At 46.4% G+C, this 16,176-nt stretch overlaps 1 protein-coding gene across 2 annotated transcripts in view; it reads left to right on the top strand.

Moving 5' to 3' along the window:
- The window catches only part of LOC140395928 (transmembrane protein 248-like), a 91,928-nt gene extending 86,809 nt beyond the window's left edge, over positions 1–5,119 (top strand). The window contains exons 6-7 of one of the 2 annotated variants that reach the window (XM_072484066.1): positions 842–1,014; positions 4,697–5,119. In XM_072484066.1, the coding sequence (XP_072340167.1) occupies positions 842–997 (156 nt within the window). In that variant the 3' untranslated portion in view covers positions 998–1,014; positions 4,697–5,119. The remainder of the gene's footprint in view (positions 1–841; positions 1,015–4,696) is intronic. The other variant, XM_072483992.1, reaches the window with a different exon arrangement.
- The last annotated feature ends 11,057 nt before the right edge of the window (positions 5,120–16,176 follow it).

Here is a 16,176-nt window from a genome sequence, read left to right on the forward strand (position 1 = left end):
TGTAGAGTAGATCGCACTGGGAGCAACAAATGCAATAGGCCAGATTGAAGGAGGCACACATGAAGCGCTGCCTCACTTGAAAAGAGTGTTTAGAGCCTGAGATGGTGAGCAGGGAGGAGGTAAAGGGGCAGGTGTTACACCTGCGATTGCATGGGAAGGTGCTGTGGGAAGAGGGTGAGGGGCATAGGCAGAGTGGATAGTCAGAGACTTTTTCCCAGGGTAGAGAGGTCAATTACTAGGGAGCATAGGTTTAAGGTGCGAGGGGAAAGGTTTAGAGGAGATGTATGAGGTAAGTTTTTTACAAGAGGGTAGTGGGTGCCTGGAACTCGCTGCCGGAGGAGGTGCTGGCAGGGCCGATAGTGACGTTTAAGGGGCATCTTCACAAATACATGAATAGGATGGGAATAGAGGGATACGGACCCCGGAAGTGCAGAAGATTTTAGTTTAGACAGGCAGCATGGTCGGCGCAGGCTTGGAGGGCCGAAGGGCCTGTTCCTGTGCTGTACTTTTCTTTGTTCTTTGTTAGGTGTTGGGGATGATGGAGGAGTGGATCAGGTTACCCCAGAGGAAACGGTCCCTACGAAATGCTGACTGGAGTGAGGAGAAGATGTTTTGGTGGTGGAATCATGCTGGAGCTGGTGAAATTGGCGTAGGAATTCATCTCCTAAACTCTTAAACCCAGGGGCATTGAAGCAAATTGTATCACCCCAATGTTGTTAGCTGAGACTAGGAATTTAATCTGACCTTCTAGTATGGCTTGGTGCTAAATTTTATTCAAAAAGGATCGGACACTAATTAATTCATATTGCCATTTGTATTTCAATTTTTTTTTCCTTTGTAGGAAGACCGCATACTTTGCAGTCAGCATTTACTGAAGGCCAGTTACATTTTGTTTCTGCTGGCTCTTGTTATCTTCTGTTTATCTGTAGCGTGTGGCCTGAGAAAGAGACTAAGACACAAGGCAATGAACCCACACAAGGTAACGAGGCTCATTTGAGAAAAGCCAACCTTTCTGTAAGTAAATTAGATGTTAATAGTTTATAAATGTATTTCTTGTGAAAGACGTTCATCTTCAATGCTGCGAATTTAGTTGGAAAGCAACCGAGGATTTTATTTTTTGTACAGTGTGGGCATTGTGCTACAGGTACCGGGTCTCAAAACTGGTAAACTCAGGATCGAGACTGTGCCAGATTTCAGGATGGGTGATTTGGGCCATGGTCTGTTCAGGTCAAGCTTGGTTGGGTGGGGTCAAAGGTCACTCGGAATGCAGAGATCGGCGCACAAAGCTGTTAACTAGTCCGGCACTACACACCGCCAATACAGTGCATAGCAGAATTGTCCAGGTAAGTGTATTTTTATTTCACTCCATTAAAATTGGTTCATGGCACATTATAAGAATGTCTGGTTTTGAACCGCCAGATTTGAGTCAATGTACCTGTATCACAATTTTTTTTTCATGGAATGTGGGCTTTGCTGGCCATGTCGACGTTTATTGCCTGTCGCTAATTGCTCTTGTGGTGGTGAGCCGCCACCTTGAACCACGGCAGTCCACGTGGTGTAGATACATCCACAGAGCTGTTAGATTGGGAGTGCCAGGAATTTTAGCTAGCGACAGTAAAGGAGTGGCATTATAGTTCCAAGTCAGAATGGTGTGTGACTTGGAGGAGATTCGGCAGGTGGTGGTGTTCGCACGCATTTGCTGCTCTTGTCCTTCTCGGTGATAGCAGTCGTGGGTTTGGAAAGTGCTGATTAGGAGCCTTGGTGAGTTGCTGCAGTGCACCTTGTAGATGGTACACACTGCTACCACTGCACATCGGTCATATTGAAGTTAGTGGATAAGGTGCCTATTAAATGGGATGCTTTATCCTGGATGGTGTTGAGCTTCTTGAGTGTTATTGTAGCTGTACTCATCCAGGCAACTGGAGTGTATACCATCACACTCTTCACTTGTGCCTTGTAGACGATGAACAGGCTTTGGGGAGTCAGGAGGTGAGTTACTCTCTGCAGAATTCCCACCCTCTGACCTGCTCTGGTAGCCCCAGGATGTTGATAAAGGATGATGTCATTGAGAAAGGTTAGATTCTCTCTTGTTGGGGATGGTCATTGCCAGGCAATTATATCGATGAATTTCACTTGAAATCAATTAAGCCAAACCTGGATATTGTCCAGGTCCTGCTGCATTTGGACACAGACTGCTTCAGTATCCGTGTAATTGTGAATGGTGCTGAACACGTGCAATCATCAGTCAACATCCCTACTTAGCGAAAACCCTCTGCTTCTTGGGTTCTTAGCAGGTTATGGTTTGGAAGACCCTCTGTCCCAACCCATGTCTACGGGTAACTCTGCCACCATCCCGGACCTGTTTCCAGAGTTATTTTCAGGGCCTTCCGGTGACCAGGCAGCAGGGGCAGAGCAGGCATCTGCACCATCACCTCCCACAGGCCCGGGACCCCGGGAGGAGCCTGAGGAGATTCCGCCTGTCGATGATCCCGGTGGCAGGCCCGTGTCGCCCGCCGCACTCAGTGTGGTGGAGGATTCGAGCCCAGAGGGTGACTGTCCGAAGGCTGTCAGCCGCCCAGTGTCAGAAGCGCAGGGTGCACGAGACACTGTGTAGCGGGGTGTGGTCCTCACTCGTGCCTGACACTGTGTCGCTCCTCTGGGGAACTCCCAGAATCTGGCACATCATAATTGAAGATTCTTTTGTTTTTCTGCCTCTGTAGATAGTTCAGGCAGTGCACTATTGGGCCCCCCCTTCACCAACACTCCAACTCCCTCCCTCCCCACCACCCTCCTTTCCCCTCTGTCCCCACCATCCCCCTTCCTTTCCCTTCTGTTGGTACAGAGGCGAGGATATCTGGTCTCTCCAGTGCAAAGTTTACTGCTTGTACCATTTGTTTTTTGTAGAAACATGTTGTGAACTGTTTTAATAATCAGAGTATTCACCCTTCCTCCCCGTACATTGGTACTGTGGGGAAGGTACCCTGTTTCTCCAACACAAAATGAGTGTTTGTACCATTTGGCCTTGTATATATATTTTACTGTTTTAATAAAAAGATATGGAAGGAAGATCATTGATCAAACAGCTGCAGGTGGTTGGCCCTTAAACTTCTGCAGTGATGTCCAGGGACTGATGTGATTGACCTCCAACAACCACAAACATTTTCCTTTGAGCAAGGTTATGATTCCAACCCAATTCCCTTTACTTCAGTATTATTCGGGCCCCTTGATGCCACACTTCGTCAAATGCTGAGCAGTCACTCTCACACCACAAGTTCAGCTCTTTTGTCCATGTCTTGACCAAAGCTGAAAGGAAATCAGGAGCTGAATAGCCCTGGTGAAACCCAAATTGAGCATTAGTGAGCAGGTTATTGCTGCACGTCGGCTGATAGCACTGTCGACGGCACCATTTATTGTTTTGCTGATAATTGAGAATAGAATGATTTATGGGTTGGATTTGTGCTGCTTTTTGTGGACAGGACATACCTGGGCAATGTTCCACTTACCAGGAAGATGTCAGTGCTGTACCTGTACTGGAACAGCTTGGTTAGGTGTACAGCTAGCTCTGGAGCACAAGTCTTCAAAGCTATTGCCAGCATGTTGTCAGGACCCATAGCCTTTGTAATATCCAGTGTCGACAGCCGTTTCTTGATATTGTGTGAAGTGAATTGAATTGTCTGAAGACTGGCATCTGAGATGCCGGGGACTTCAGGAGGAAGCCAAGATAGATCATCCGCCCGGCACGTCTGGCCTCAGCCTTGTCTCTTACTTTGTGCTGGGCTTTCCCAGCATTGAGGAATGGTTTGTTTAGGGGGGGGAAATACTTAAAATACATTCCAATGAATGTGAGAAATAGCAATACTTTTCTGGTGCTGAGCATGCAAGCTAAGAAGTTTTAATGTACAAAATGGGTCAATGTGGGAAGATGTGAGGAGCAAATAAGATCATAGAGGCAGCAACGGAGCAGGCCACTATAGAAAGCTGCTTAAACTAGTTTCAGTGTTTGGGTGTGTTGAATGTTGTTTCTTGCCTGTAGAGTTAATACAGTCTAATTCTGTGATGCTTGAGCCAGTGACTAAAAATGATTCTCCAATGAATGTGCAAGCTTCAATTCGAAATGTAAGATTTGGGCCTGATTTTATAAAAACAAATTATTTCACCGTTTGTTGGACTCATTCTTTCTGACCAGAAAAGTTATATTGTCAATGTTTGTTTTTGACTTTCAAATATCTTCATGAACACATACTAATTTGTACAGACAGCATGAAGCTGCAGAAGATAGTGCAATGTACATACAGCAGTAGTGTTTGTGCTCATGTGGCTGCAGCATATTGCTGACATGCATACAACATAGGGTTCCATCTCATTTTAATGCCTCTGCTGTGTTAGCTAAGCTCAGCTGTGGTGGGAGCAAGGATTCTGCAGTTGCCCTCCATGTCCTTTATAGCAAGGATTCTTGCTGCTGATTCCAATCCTGTGATCCTTGCTGAATGTGTGCACAGGTAGACGGGTGAGGATAAGGCTGCTTTCATCTCTTATCAACACTCTCTATGCAGACGTTCACATGAAGAATGGGTGAGATGCCAAGAAACAACTAAACTGGTGGAACTGCACACCAGTTGAGTTGGTATCTTTAAACAAGGGTGAAAATATGCATGATGTTCATGAATATTTACTGTGGGTATTTTTTCTGTTCTAGGTCCACCTTCGAGAAGTGTGATACTATGGTTAAGAATAGGAATATATGGATTGTAATTAAAAGATGAGAACATTGCTAACTTAATATGCTTGCAAGTTTCCGAAAAGGAAATTAACATAAGGATCGCATTAAATTTATGCTCTTCTCTTTACAAACTGTTATTTTTGAAACCAATGGAGTTTGCCTTTCACAAGTTTTTTGCTGATTGCGTTATGATTGTATTTTGGCTGTAATGATTACTGGAACATATGAATTAAATACAATCTACCACCTCTCTCTCCTCCCTTCACACCCCAAAAGTGTCTTAAAATTTAAGAGGTTCTGTTTAAACTTGAATGTAATAACTTATTTACAGTATTCTTTGAAAACTGAGGCCCTGCTATTTACTGTTCACCATTTTATTAAAAATTTGTTGTCATTTGAGTGACTGTTACTTTGTTAATTTTCGCCCGCGTGTTTGATGTTTGAATGTGGGTGAACTAAGATAATTGTGGAACACAACTGTTCAGTATCCTGATGGGTGTGTATTTTGAATACTGTGGAAAGTTCCAGATGGTTATTTTCTGCAGTTTATGCATGTCATGGTGGGTGGACGGTTGAAGTTCCGTTGTCCCCATGTGGCATCTCTTGGTGGCCTATCAAAACTGCCATGGGCATCGGCCTAAGAACATGGTCTGGAATTGGACAGCTGTGAAAGGGTTAAAGAGAGGATAATGTCCTCCTGGGTAAATGTACTGTACTCAAATGTGACTTATTAATATTGAGAAGGATTTCTAAAATGTGTGAATACCCATTGATCTGCCTATTGAACAGCTGCTGTATAGATACCAAAATTATTTTTACAGTATGGGTCAACAAACTTCAGGGTATTCCTGCATTTACGCAATCAGTTCAAAGACATATTGGTTATTTGAAGTTGGACCTATAAGTGTGTGATCAAGTATAGTGCAACCCCTTGCTCTTGTAATAAATGTATGACGGTGGCACCATATTTATTGGCTTCAATTACATGTCATGGTGTCAGTATTTATGTGAAGCATGAGAAGAAATTTGAGACAGGCAGAAGATCTAATTGCAGGTAGGAATTTACACCTTACCACAATACTTTTTCTTTCACCACAATTTTTTTTGTCTTCTACTTAATGTTTTATTTACCTCATATGCTACAAGCCACAATTATTATTCGTGGTGTAAGTGCAAGGACTCTGAAGTAATTGAGTATAGTATTGAAACCAGGTGAGAAATCAAGCCCAATATCTCTGCTGGTTGTTCTTCAAGTTAACAGTCAACTGACGTAAATCTTATTGATGGAAGAGGCTGATAATATCAATGATTTATTTCTTAAAGGCACATGAGATCGTGACAATGAAAGTGGGAGAACCTCTGACATTTGACAGCTCTGAAAGTTTAGAAGTTGCAGCTTTAACCTTGAGAGTGTTTCTGATGGTTGTCAAAAGCACTTCAATATTTAATCAAAAAAACATTAATCATTAGAATAATATCCTTATTTGCCTCTGAAATTATTATTTTCAATTATCAGAAAATGTTTGACCTTCAAAATGGATAGTGGAAGAAAAACAGACAAGCACAACATTTTAACAAAACAATTAGAGGAAGAATGGAGGTTACAACAAACAGAATTAATTTTACATTTTAAAATTTATTTTTGTTGTAAAGGGTTAAAACTATCTACTTCCAGCCCCTCCAATCCGGCTGATAACGTGGAATGTGAGGGGCCTGAATGGGCTGGTGAAGAGGGCCCGAGTGTTCGCGCACTTAAAGGGACTGAAGGCGGACGTGGTCATGCTCCAAGAGACACACCTGAAGGTGGCGGACCAGGTCAGGTTAAGAAAGGGATGGGTAGGACAGGTATTCCACTCAGGGCTGGACGCGAAGAATAGAGGGGTGGCAATATTGGTGGGAAAGCGGGTGTCATTTGAGGCCAAGACTATTGTAGCGGACAATGGAGGGCGATATGTAATGGTGAGCGGTAAGCTGCAAGGGACGTGGGTGGTGTTGGTAAACGTATACGCCCCGAACTGGGATGATGCAGGATTCATGAAGCGCATGTTGGGGCACATTCCGGACCTGGAGATAGGAGGCCTGATAATGGGAGGGGACTTCAATACAGTGTTGGATCCAGCACTGGACCGCTCCAAATCAAGGACTGGAAAGAGGCCGGCGGCGGCTGAGGTACTTAGGGGGTTTATGGATCAGATGGGGGGGGGGAGTGGACCCATGGCGGTTTGCAAGGCCGCAGGCCAGGGAATTTTCTTTCTTCTCCCAAGTACACAAGGCCTACTCCCGGATAGATTTCTTTGTTCTGGGTAGGGCGCTCATCCCGAGGGTGGAGGGGACGGAGTATTCGGCCATAGCCTTTTCGGACCATGCCCCGCACTGGGTGGAACTGGAGCTGGGAGAGGAGAGGGACCAACGCCCGTTGTGGCGGCTGGATGTGGGACTGCTGGCGGATGAGGTGGTGTGTGGGAAGGTGAGGGGGTGTATCGAAAGGTACTTGGAGGCCAACGACAACGGGGAGGTGCGGGTGGGGGTGGTATGGGAGGCGTTGGAAGGCGGTGATCAGGGGAGAGCTAATTTCCATTAGGGCTCATAGGGAGAAGACAGAGGGTATGGAAAGGGAGAGGTTAGTGGGGGAGATTTTGAGAGTGGACAGGAGATACGCAGAGGCCCCGGAGGAAAGATTACTTGGGGAAAGACGACGGCTCCAGACGGAATTTGACCTGTTGACCACGGAAGGCGGAGGCACAGTGGAGGAAAGCGCAGGGGGCGACCTACGAGTATGGGGAAAAGGCTAGTCGGATGCTGGCACACCAGCTCTGTAAGAGGATGGCAGCGAGGGAAATAGGGGGCGTCAAAGATGGAAGGGGAGCCACGGTTCAGAGTGCGACGAAAATAAATGAGGTATTTAAGGCCTTTTATGAAGAGCTGTACAGATCCCAGCCCCCAGCGGGGGAAGAGGGGATGAGACGATTCCTAGATCAACTGAGATTCCCGAGGGTGGAGGAGCAAGAGGTGGCTGGTTTGGGGGCACCAATTGGGTTGGAGGAACTGAGCAAGGGTTTGGGAAGCATGCAGGCGGGGAAGGCCCCGGGACCGGACGGATTCCCGGTGGAGTTCTACAGGAAGTACGTAGACCTGCTGGCCCCGCTACTGGTGAGGACCTTTAATGAGGCAAGAGAGGAGGGAACCCTGCCCCCGACCATGTCGGAAGCGACAATTTCTTTGATCCTAAAGTGGGACAAGGACCCACTGCAATGTGGATCGTACAGGCCGATCTCGCTCCTCAATGTGGATGCAAAGTTGCTGGCAAAAGTGCTGGCCACGAGGATCGAGGACTGTCCCGGGGGTAATCCACGAGGACCAGACGGGATTTGTAAAGGGCAGGCAACTAAACACCAATGTGCGGCGGCTCTTAAACGTGATAATGATGCCATCGGAGGAGGGAGAGGCGGAGATAGTGGCAGCTATGGACGTGGAGAAGGCCTTTGACCGAGTAGAGTGGGAGTACCTCTGGGAGGTGCTGCGTAGGTTTGGGTTCGGGGGAGGGTTTATCAGTTGGGTTAAGCTCCTTTGCAGAGCCCCGATGGCGAGTGTAGTGACGAACCGGCGGAGGTCGGAGTACTTTCGACTGTACTGAGGGACGAGGCAGGGGTGCCCCCTGTCCCCCCTGTTCGCATTGGCGATCGAACCATTGGCCATGTCATTGAGGGAGTCTAATAAATGGAGGGGGGTGGTCCGAGGGGGAGAAGAGCATCGGGTGTCGCTATATGTGGATGACCTGTTGCTGTACGTGGCGGATCCAATGGAGGGGATGGTGGATGTCATGCAGACTCTGAGGGAGTTTGGGGCGTTTTTGGGCTATAAGCTCAATGTAGGGAAGAGTGAGCTCTTTGTATTGCAGGCGGGGGACCAAGAAAGAGGGATAGGGGACCCTACCGCTGAGGAGGGTGGAGGGGAGCTTTCGGTATCTGGGGATCCAGATAGCCAGGAGTTGGGGGACCCTACATAAACTGAATCTGACGAGGTTGGTGGAGCAAATGGAGGAGGATTTCAAAAGATGGGACATGTTACCGCTCTCGCTGGCGGGTAGAGTGCAGTCGGTCAAAATGGTGGTCCTTCCGAGGTTTCTGTTTGTGTTTCAGTGCCTTCCCATCGTGATCACTAAGGCCTTTTTTAAGAGACTAGGCAGGAGTATTATGGGGTTTGTGTGGGCGAATAAGACCCCGAGAGTAAGGAGAAGGGTTCCTGGAACGCAGTAGGGACCGAGGAGGGTTGGTGCTGCCAAACCTGTGGAGCTACTACTGGGCAGCAAATGTGGCGATGAGCCGCAAGTGGGTTATGGAGGGAGAAGGCGTCCTGTAAAGGAACGAGCCTGGGGGCGTTGGTGACGGCACCGCTGCCGCTCTCGCCGACAAAGTATACCACGAGCCCGGTGGTGGCGGCAACGCTAAGGATCTGGGGCCAGTGGAGACGGCACCGGGGTGCAATGAGAGCATCGGTGTGGTCCCCGATCAGGGGTAACCACCGGTTTGTCCCGGGGAAGATGGACGGGGGGTTCCCGAGCTGGCATCGGGCGGGGATTGGAAGAATGGGGGACCTGTTCATCGACGGGACGTTTACAAGCCTAGGGGCACTGGAGGAGAAGTTCGAGTTACCCCCGGGAAATGCCTTTAGATATATGCAGGTGAAGGCTTTTGTGAGGCGACAGGTGAGGGAATTCCCGTTGCTCCAGGCACAAGAAGTTCAAGATAGGGTGATCTCGGGGGTATAGGTCGGGGAGGGCAAGGTGTCGGAAATACACCAGGAGTTGAAAGAAGAGTGGGAAGCGCTGGTAGAAGAGTTGAAGGGTAAATGGGAGGAGGAGCTGGGGGAGGAGATCGAGGAAGGTCTGTGGGCTGATGCCCTTTGTAGGGTTAATTCCTCCTCCTCGTGTGCCAGGCTCAGCCTGATACAATTTAAGGTGGTCCACAGAGCGCACTTGATGGGGGCGAGGCTGAGTAGGTTCTTTGGGGTGGAGGACAGATGTGGAAGGTGCTCAGGGAGCCCGGCGAACCATGTCCACATGTCTTGGTCATGCCTGGCACTGGAGGGGTTCTGGAGAGGAGTGGCGGGAGCAATATATCAGGTGGTGAAAGTCCGGGTCAAGCCAAGCTGGGGGCTAGCAATATTTGGAGCAGTGGACGAGCCGGGAGTGCAGGAGGCGAAAGAGGCCGGCATTCTGGCCTTTGCGTCCCTAGTAGCCCGGCGAAGGATCTTGCTATTGTGGAAGGAGGCGAAGCCCCCCAGCCTGGAGGCCTGGATAAATGATATGGCTGGGTTCATAAAGTTGGAGAGGATTAAGTTCGCCTTGGGAGGGTCTGCGCAGGGGTTCTACAGGCGGTGGCAACCGTTCCTAGACAAACTCGCGGAGCGTTAGAGGAAGGTCGGTCAGCAGCAGCAGCAACCTTGGGGGGGGGGGGGGGGGGGGTGGGACTGCCTCGGAGGGCGGATGAGCAGGAGATAACATGAAGGGTGGGGGAAACTGGCACGTATGGGAGAGGGCCAGTGTACAAAGCTGTGTAAATATATAATTTTGCCATGTATATATCTTGCTCTGTGCGATTTCTCGTGTTTTCTTTTGTTAAGGGGGGTGGGGGGGGGGGGGGGGGTTATTGTTTGTAAGGGAGAAAAATTGTGTTAAAAAACTTTAATAAATATATTTAAAAAAATATCTATATATCTACTTCCAAGATTTGTGTCTATTTATTGTAACTTGGTTTTATTTCAATATCACTGCTAAAAACAGAAAGAGCTGACTTGAGGCAAGGTTGGGGCTCTGGGGGGGGCGGGGGGGGGGCGGTTTCATCACTCATCGGGCTTTAAAAAATGTCTGAATTGGCAAGCAGCTCACACTCAGTCTCAGGCTCTTAACTCCTTATGCATACCCTAAAGACAGAGTGTGATCCAACAGCCCAGTAGACTTGTTTTTTTTAAAACAGGAAACCAGTACAAGTTGCATATGGGAAGTGGTGCTTAATTTGTTTTCCAATAAACAATAATTCATTTGTTTTGTTTTTAAAATTTAGAGTACCCAATTCATTTTTTCCAATTAAGGGGCAATTTAGCGTGGCCAATCCACCTACCCTGCACATCTTTTGGGTTGTGAGGGCGAAACCCATGCAAACACGGGGAGAAGGTGCAAGCTCCACACGGGCAGTGATCCAGAGCCAGGATCAAACCTGGGCCCTCGGTGCCATGAGGCTGCAGTGCTAGCCACTGTGCTGCCCCAATTAATTTGTTTTTTTAAAGAAGACTCTCCTTTCTTCTTTCATGCAAAGTCCTTCAGCTTGTAGCATTTCTTGATGTTGCATTTAAACAAATCACAAGACATTTGTGCAAAAGTAGTTTAGGTTGAGTTTCCTTTCAACTTTCCCTTTGATTAAAGAATATGCCTAATATTCATTACTAATTTACGTGCTGAAGGTAACTACCAAAATAATTAAAGTCACAGTGAAAACTTGATCCACAGTCTGAGCATCTTTGCCAAAATAGTGGTTAAGGTGCTACAATTGGCCTTGAACCCCCTGTGTTAGGAAATGTTAGCCAGGGGTTGGCTGTGATTGAATTTGGCTCATGACTCCAGGGCAAAATGCCCTGCAATATTCCCTGTCTAGACTTACTCATGAAGAATGGTCACTTGGACCAGGTACTGAAGGAGGTTGGTGGAATTGTATGTACACCAACAAAGAGTCAATGTTTTCATGAGAAAATTGTAAGCAAAAATTAGTTGCAACGTTGCAGTAGAACTAAGATTACAATAGATTGCAATATTTAAATCGGCCTTTGAAGCTTAGAAAAATCCTTCCAATAACCAGGGCTGACTTATGTGAAGTATAAAATATGAAATAATAATAATCTTTATTAGTGTCACAAGTAGGCTTACGTTAACACTGCAATGATGTTACTGTGAAAATCCCCTTCTTGCCACACTCCGGTGCTTGTTCAGGTACTCTGAGGGAGAATTCAGAATGTCCAATTCACCTAACATGCACGTCTTGCGGGAAATAGAGGAAACTGGAGCACCCGGAAATACTCAACATTTTGAAATAGAAAAGATCTGCCGGTTGCCATACAAAACCTGTGTGGGTGTATCTTAAACTCCTGCACATTTCCTTGGCAACTGGGCCCCTGTGGTGGTGGTGGTTTCTAGGATGAGGAGACTCTAAACATGTATTTCTGAGCTGAAAAGTTTTTATTTTTTTTAATTTATTTTTTTATAAATTTAGAGTACCCAATTAATTTTTTCCAATTAAGGGGCAATTTAGCGTGGCAAATCCACCTACCCTGCACATCTTTGGGTTGTGGGGGTGAAACCCACGCAGACACGGGGAGAATGTGCAAACTCCACACGGACAGTGACCCAGAGCTAGGATCGAACCTGGGACCTCGGCGCTGTGAAGCAGCAGGGCTAACCCACTGTGCCATCGTGCTGCCCTCTGAGCTGAAAAGTTTAGATCACCTCTTAATTTGTATATAGTCCTAAATATAGCTTTTATTGGTTGAAAATTAACATTTTGATTTATTGTCACGTGTCCTCATAGATTAATTTCATAGAATTTACAGTACAGAAGGAGGCCATTCGGCCCATCGAGTCTGCACTGGCTCTTTGAAAGAGCACCCTACCCAAGCTCACACCTCCACCCTATCCCCATAACCCAGTAACCCCACCCAACACTAAGGGCAATTTAGCATAGCCAATCCACCTAACCTGCACATCTTTGGACTGTGGGAGGAAACCGGAGCACCCGGAGGAAACCCACGCATACACGGGGAGAACGTGCAGACTTCACACAGACAGTGCCCCAAGCCGGGAATCGAACCTGGGACCCTGGAGCTGTGAAGCAATTGTGCTAACCACCATGCTACCGTGCTGCCCTGAGGTAGAGTGAAAAGTATTTTCTGTGTACAGTCCAGGCAGATCATAACATACATGAAAAACATAGGACATACGATAAATACACAATGTAAATACATAGACATAGAAATGTGTGGAGAGATCAGTTCAGTCCATAAGAGGGCCATTCAGGATCCCAGCCCCAGTCACTGTCCGTGTGGAGTTTGCACATTCTCCCCGTGCTTTAACTGATACCTTATTTATGTTTTTCAGTTGCCTCAAAGTGACAGCATCTTCAGAAGAAATACTCATGTAAACAATCAGCTGTCAGTGCCATCAGAAGCATCTGAAATTTCCTTAGGAAGTAATTTCCCCAACTGTTTCCTATGGCAAAGAACTGGCTGCCACCAACCACAGTTGCAATAGATCTATCTTGATTGTGGTTGCTGACAAGTGGAACTCTTTTGAGAAGGACCCAATCAGAATGACAGCTTTAGAATAGAGTCTGCAGCGATTGTTCATGAAATAGTGGCAACTGGTACAGCGGAATGTGAAAAAGGGCATACATCTCCAAAATAGCGATAATGAATCATAAAAACACACCAATGCTTTAATGGACATTAGCAGGGGGAATCCTTTTGATCTTTGTTCTTAATATATTTCATTCATATGGGAAAAGACTGGTTAATCAAGTTGACAATATCCAGCAGGGCAGAGGTTCAAAGAAAAACAAAGCCTGGCATTTTCTGAAGTATTGACAGCTATTGATCAATGTTTTTATCTCATTGGTGGCATTTTAGAATTTAAAAAAAATTTTCTGGAACTAATTCATATATAGTTTTTATTTCATCCTTATTAAATATTGCATTTGCAAATAATACAATTGCATTAAAATTATATTGCTCATTCAAGCACCAGCCCAGAAATTTCAAGCAGACTGAGAAAGAAATCCTCCTACAGCCAAGATTAAAACCAAACTCACTGCAATAATTCACAAATGGCTTTATGCATGAAAGAAAGCTGCCAGCCAGGCATTGATCCTACGATAAAGATACCAAACAAATGTTTATAATCAATGGGCCATAATGTATAGCGTCTTAGTTCTCAACTAATAACGGGTCTTCGGTGCCGTGAGGCAGCAGTGCTAACCACTGCGCCACCATGCTGCCCCACAAAGGGAATTCTCGCTGTAAATTACTAACCGATAAGCTGTTAACAGTGTGATGACACATCCCTCAAGGCTCCTTAACTCTGTTATCAAAGTTCAAGCATCGCTTGCAAACAATTCTACTTGCAGGTATGTTCAAGACTGCTATGACTAAATGTGTTTCAGTTTTTAAAAAATGTTATTGCCTTCTGGCTTGTACCAATGTGAAGCATAGATTTATTTTTTGGAAATGCTTCTGGGCCCTGGGGTTCCTGCTGCCTTAAATAAATAAATAGCAGCCATGTCTGTGCCCTCTGCAGCTCTGCTTCAAAAATCTGTTAAAAGATTCTTTGCTTTGAGTTCTGCAGCTCTGGAGTATTTATTTTGTCCTTACATTGAAATTGCATATTTGTGATACTGAGATATGATTAATCAGTTCTTCATTAAAAGCTCGTCTTGACCTTAAAGTACTTTCCCAGTGCGCACCATGTTTTCTCAAGTTTATTTTGCCCTGCTTGATTTTAGAACATACAGTGCAGAAGGAGGCCATTCGCCCCATTAGGTCTGCACCGACCCACTTAATCCCTCACTTCCACCCTATCCCCCTAACCCAATAACCCCTCCTAACCTTTTTGGACACTAAGGGCAATTTAGCATGGCCAATCCACCTAACCTGCACGTCTTTGGACTGTGGGAGGAAACCGGAGCTGCAGAGGATTATTCATTCTTCATACAATTCAAATCCCCAACCTGAAAAAAGAAGGCCTGCTACTTGGGATGTGGAAGTTGCTGGCAAAACCAGCAGTCCACACATTCCGCTTTCTAGGTCATTTCAAAGTATAGTTGAGAGTCATATTTGCTGTGGGTCTGGGGCCAGACGAGGTGAGGATGGCAGATTTTCATCCCTAAAGGACATTAGTCAAGGAGATGGGTTTTTATGACAATCAATTATAACTTCATGCTAACCATTACTGAGACAACTAGCTTTATATTCCAGATTTAGTTACTGAATTCAAATTCCACGAGCTGCCGTGGGAAACCCACGTCTCCAGAGCTTTAGCTTGGGTCTCTGGATTACTCATCCAGTAACATTACCACTGTGCAGCCATTTCCCCCACTGTCTGATAATATAAAAACAAAATACTATGGATGCTGGAAATCTGAAATTTAAATTAAATGCTGAAATTACTCAGCAGATCAGGCAGCACTTCTGCAGAGAAAAACAGTAGTATCTAAGATCGGTGACTAAAGATCCTCAACCTGAAACATTAACTGTTTCTCTCCGCAAATGCCTTACCTGTTCAGTATTTTATGCCTGATTGTGGTAGTCACCACTAGCAGTATTATATATATTACAGTAAGACACGTATAGTAGAGGTACGTGGGTAAATCCCTGCCTGCTGGCTCCGCCCAGTAGGCGGCGTATAAATGTGTGTGCTCATCGGTGCTGCAGCCATTCTGGTAGCAGCTACAGGAAGCACAACATCTTTGCTCAATAAAACCTCAATTATTCCACTACTCTCGTCTTTGTGGTAATTGATAGTGCATCACTGATAATGCAGTTCTGAGGAAAAATTGCATTCAGGATGAGGCAGGGGAATAATATGGGCCCTTAGTGTGGGAGGTGATGAGTGAATGGCAAGTGGCAGAAAGTCCTGTCCTAGAAGCTAGAAGAGTTATGGGCATCAGTGCCAGGGACCCGGGTTCAATTCTGGCCTTGGGTGATTGTATGGAGTTTGCAGGTTCTCCCAGTATCTGTGCAGGCTTCCTCTGGGTACTCCTGTTTCCTCTCAGAGTCAAAAGATGTGCACGTTCCAGGGTTACAGGGCAGGGGGTGGGTGTTCTTTCGGAGGATCGATGCAGATTTGATGCACTAAACGGCCTCCTGCACTGTAGGGAATCCGAGAAGGAATGGGGAACCAATGGGTGGTTATGCAAGTGATGAGTGAAATGGCATTGGTGTTAAGGGCAAGAGTAGCAAAATAGAAGGGAGTGTGGAGATGGGAAGCTTTCAATATGGGCTGGAAAAAGATGGGAAGGGGGCTCGTGGTACGAGATGACTGCTAAGTTGGTACCGGGGCATAGGCTTCAGACTATGTTTAATTCTGAGTAGAGAACGTAATTTAGGGATGTGAGAATCCTTTCTTCCCTTGAATCTCCTTCCTGCTATTTTCTCTATCTCTATTTCTCTCGTCATCCATGTTGTCCCAGTCTTTGCCCCCACATTCTCCTTTATTTCCTGACTTCTCCACCTGGTCTTGCGCTATGACAAGTCTCTCATCATTATCCCCCCTGTCTTCCGGTTTGATCAATCCTGCCCCAATCTCAGTGCCATGGATGGAGGAGCAGCGGCGCAGGCGCGGTGGGTTGAGGAGGGTGACGGCGCTGCGCTTGCGCAGTCGGGGTGGGTTGAGGAGGGTGGCGGTGCCGCGCCTGCGC

This window comes from Scyliorhinus torazame, chromosome 1 (genome assembly GCF_047496885.1).
Source record: "Scyliorhinus torazame isolate Kashiwa2021f chromosome 1, sScyTor2.1, whole genome shotgun sequence".
Lineage (NCBI taxonomy): Eukaryota > Metazoa > Chordata > Chondrichthyes > Carcharhiniformes > Scyliorhinidae > Scyliorhinus > Scyliorhinus torazame.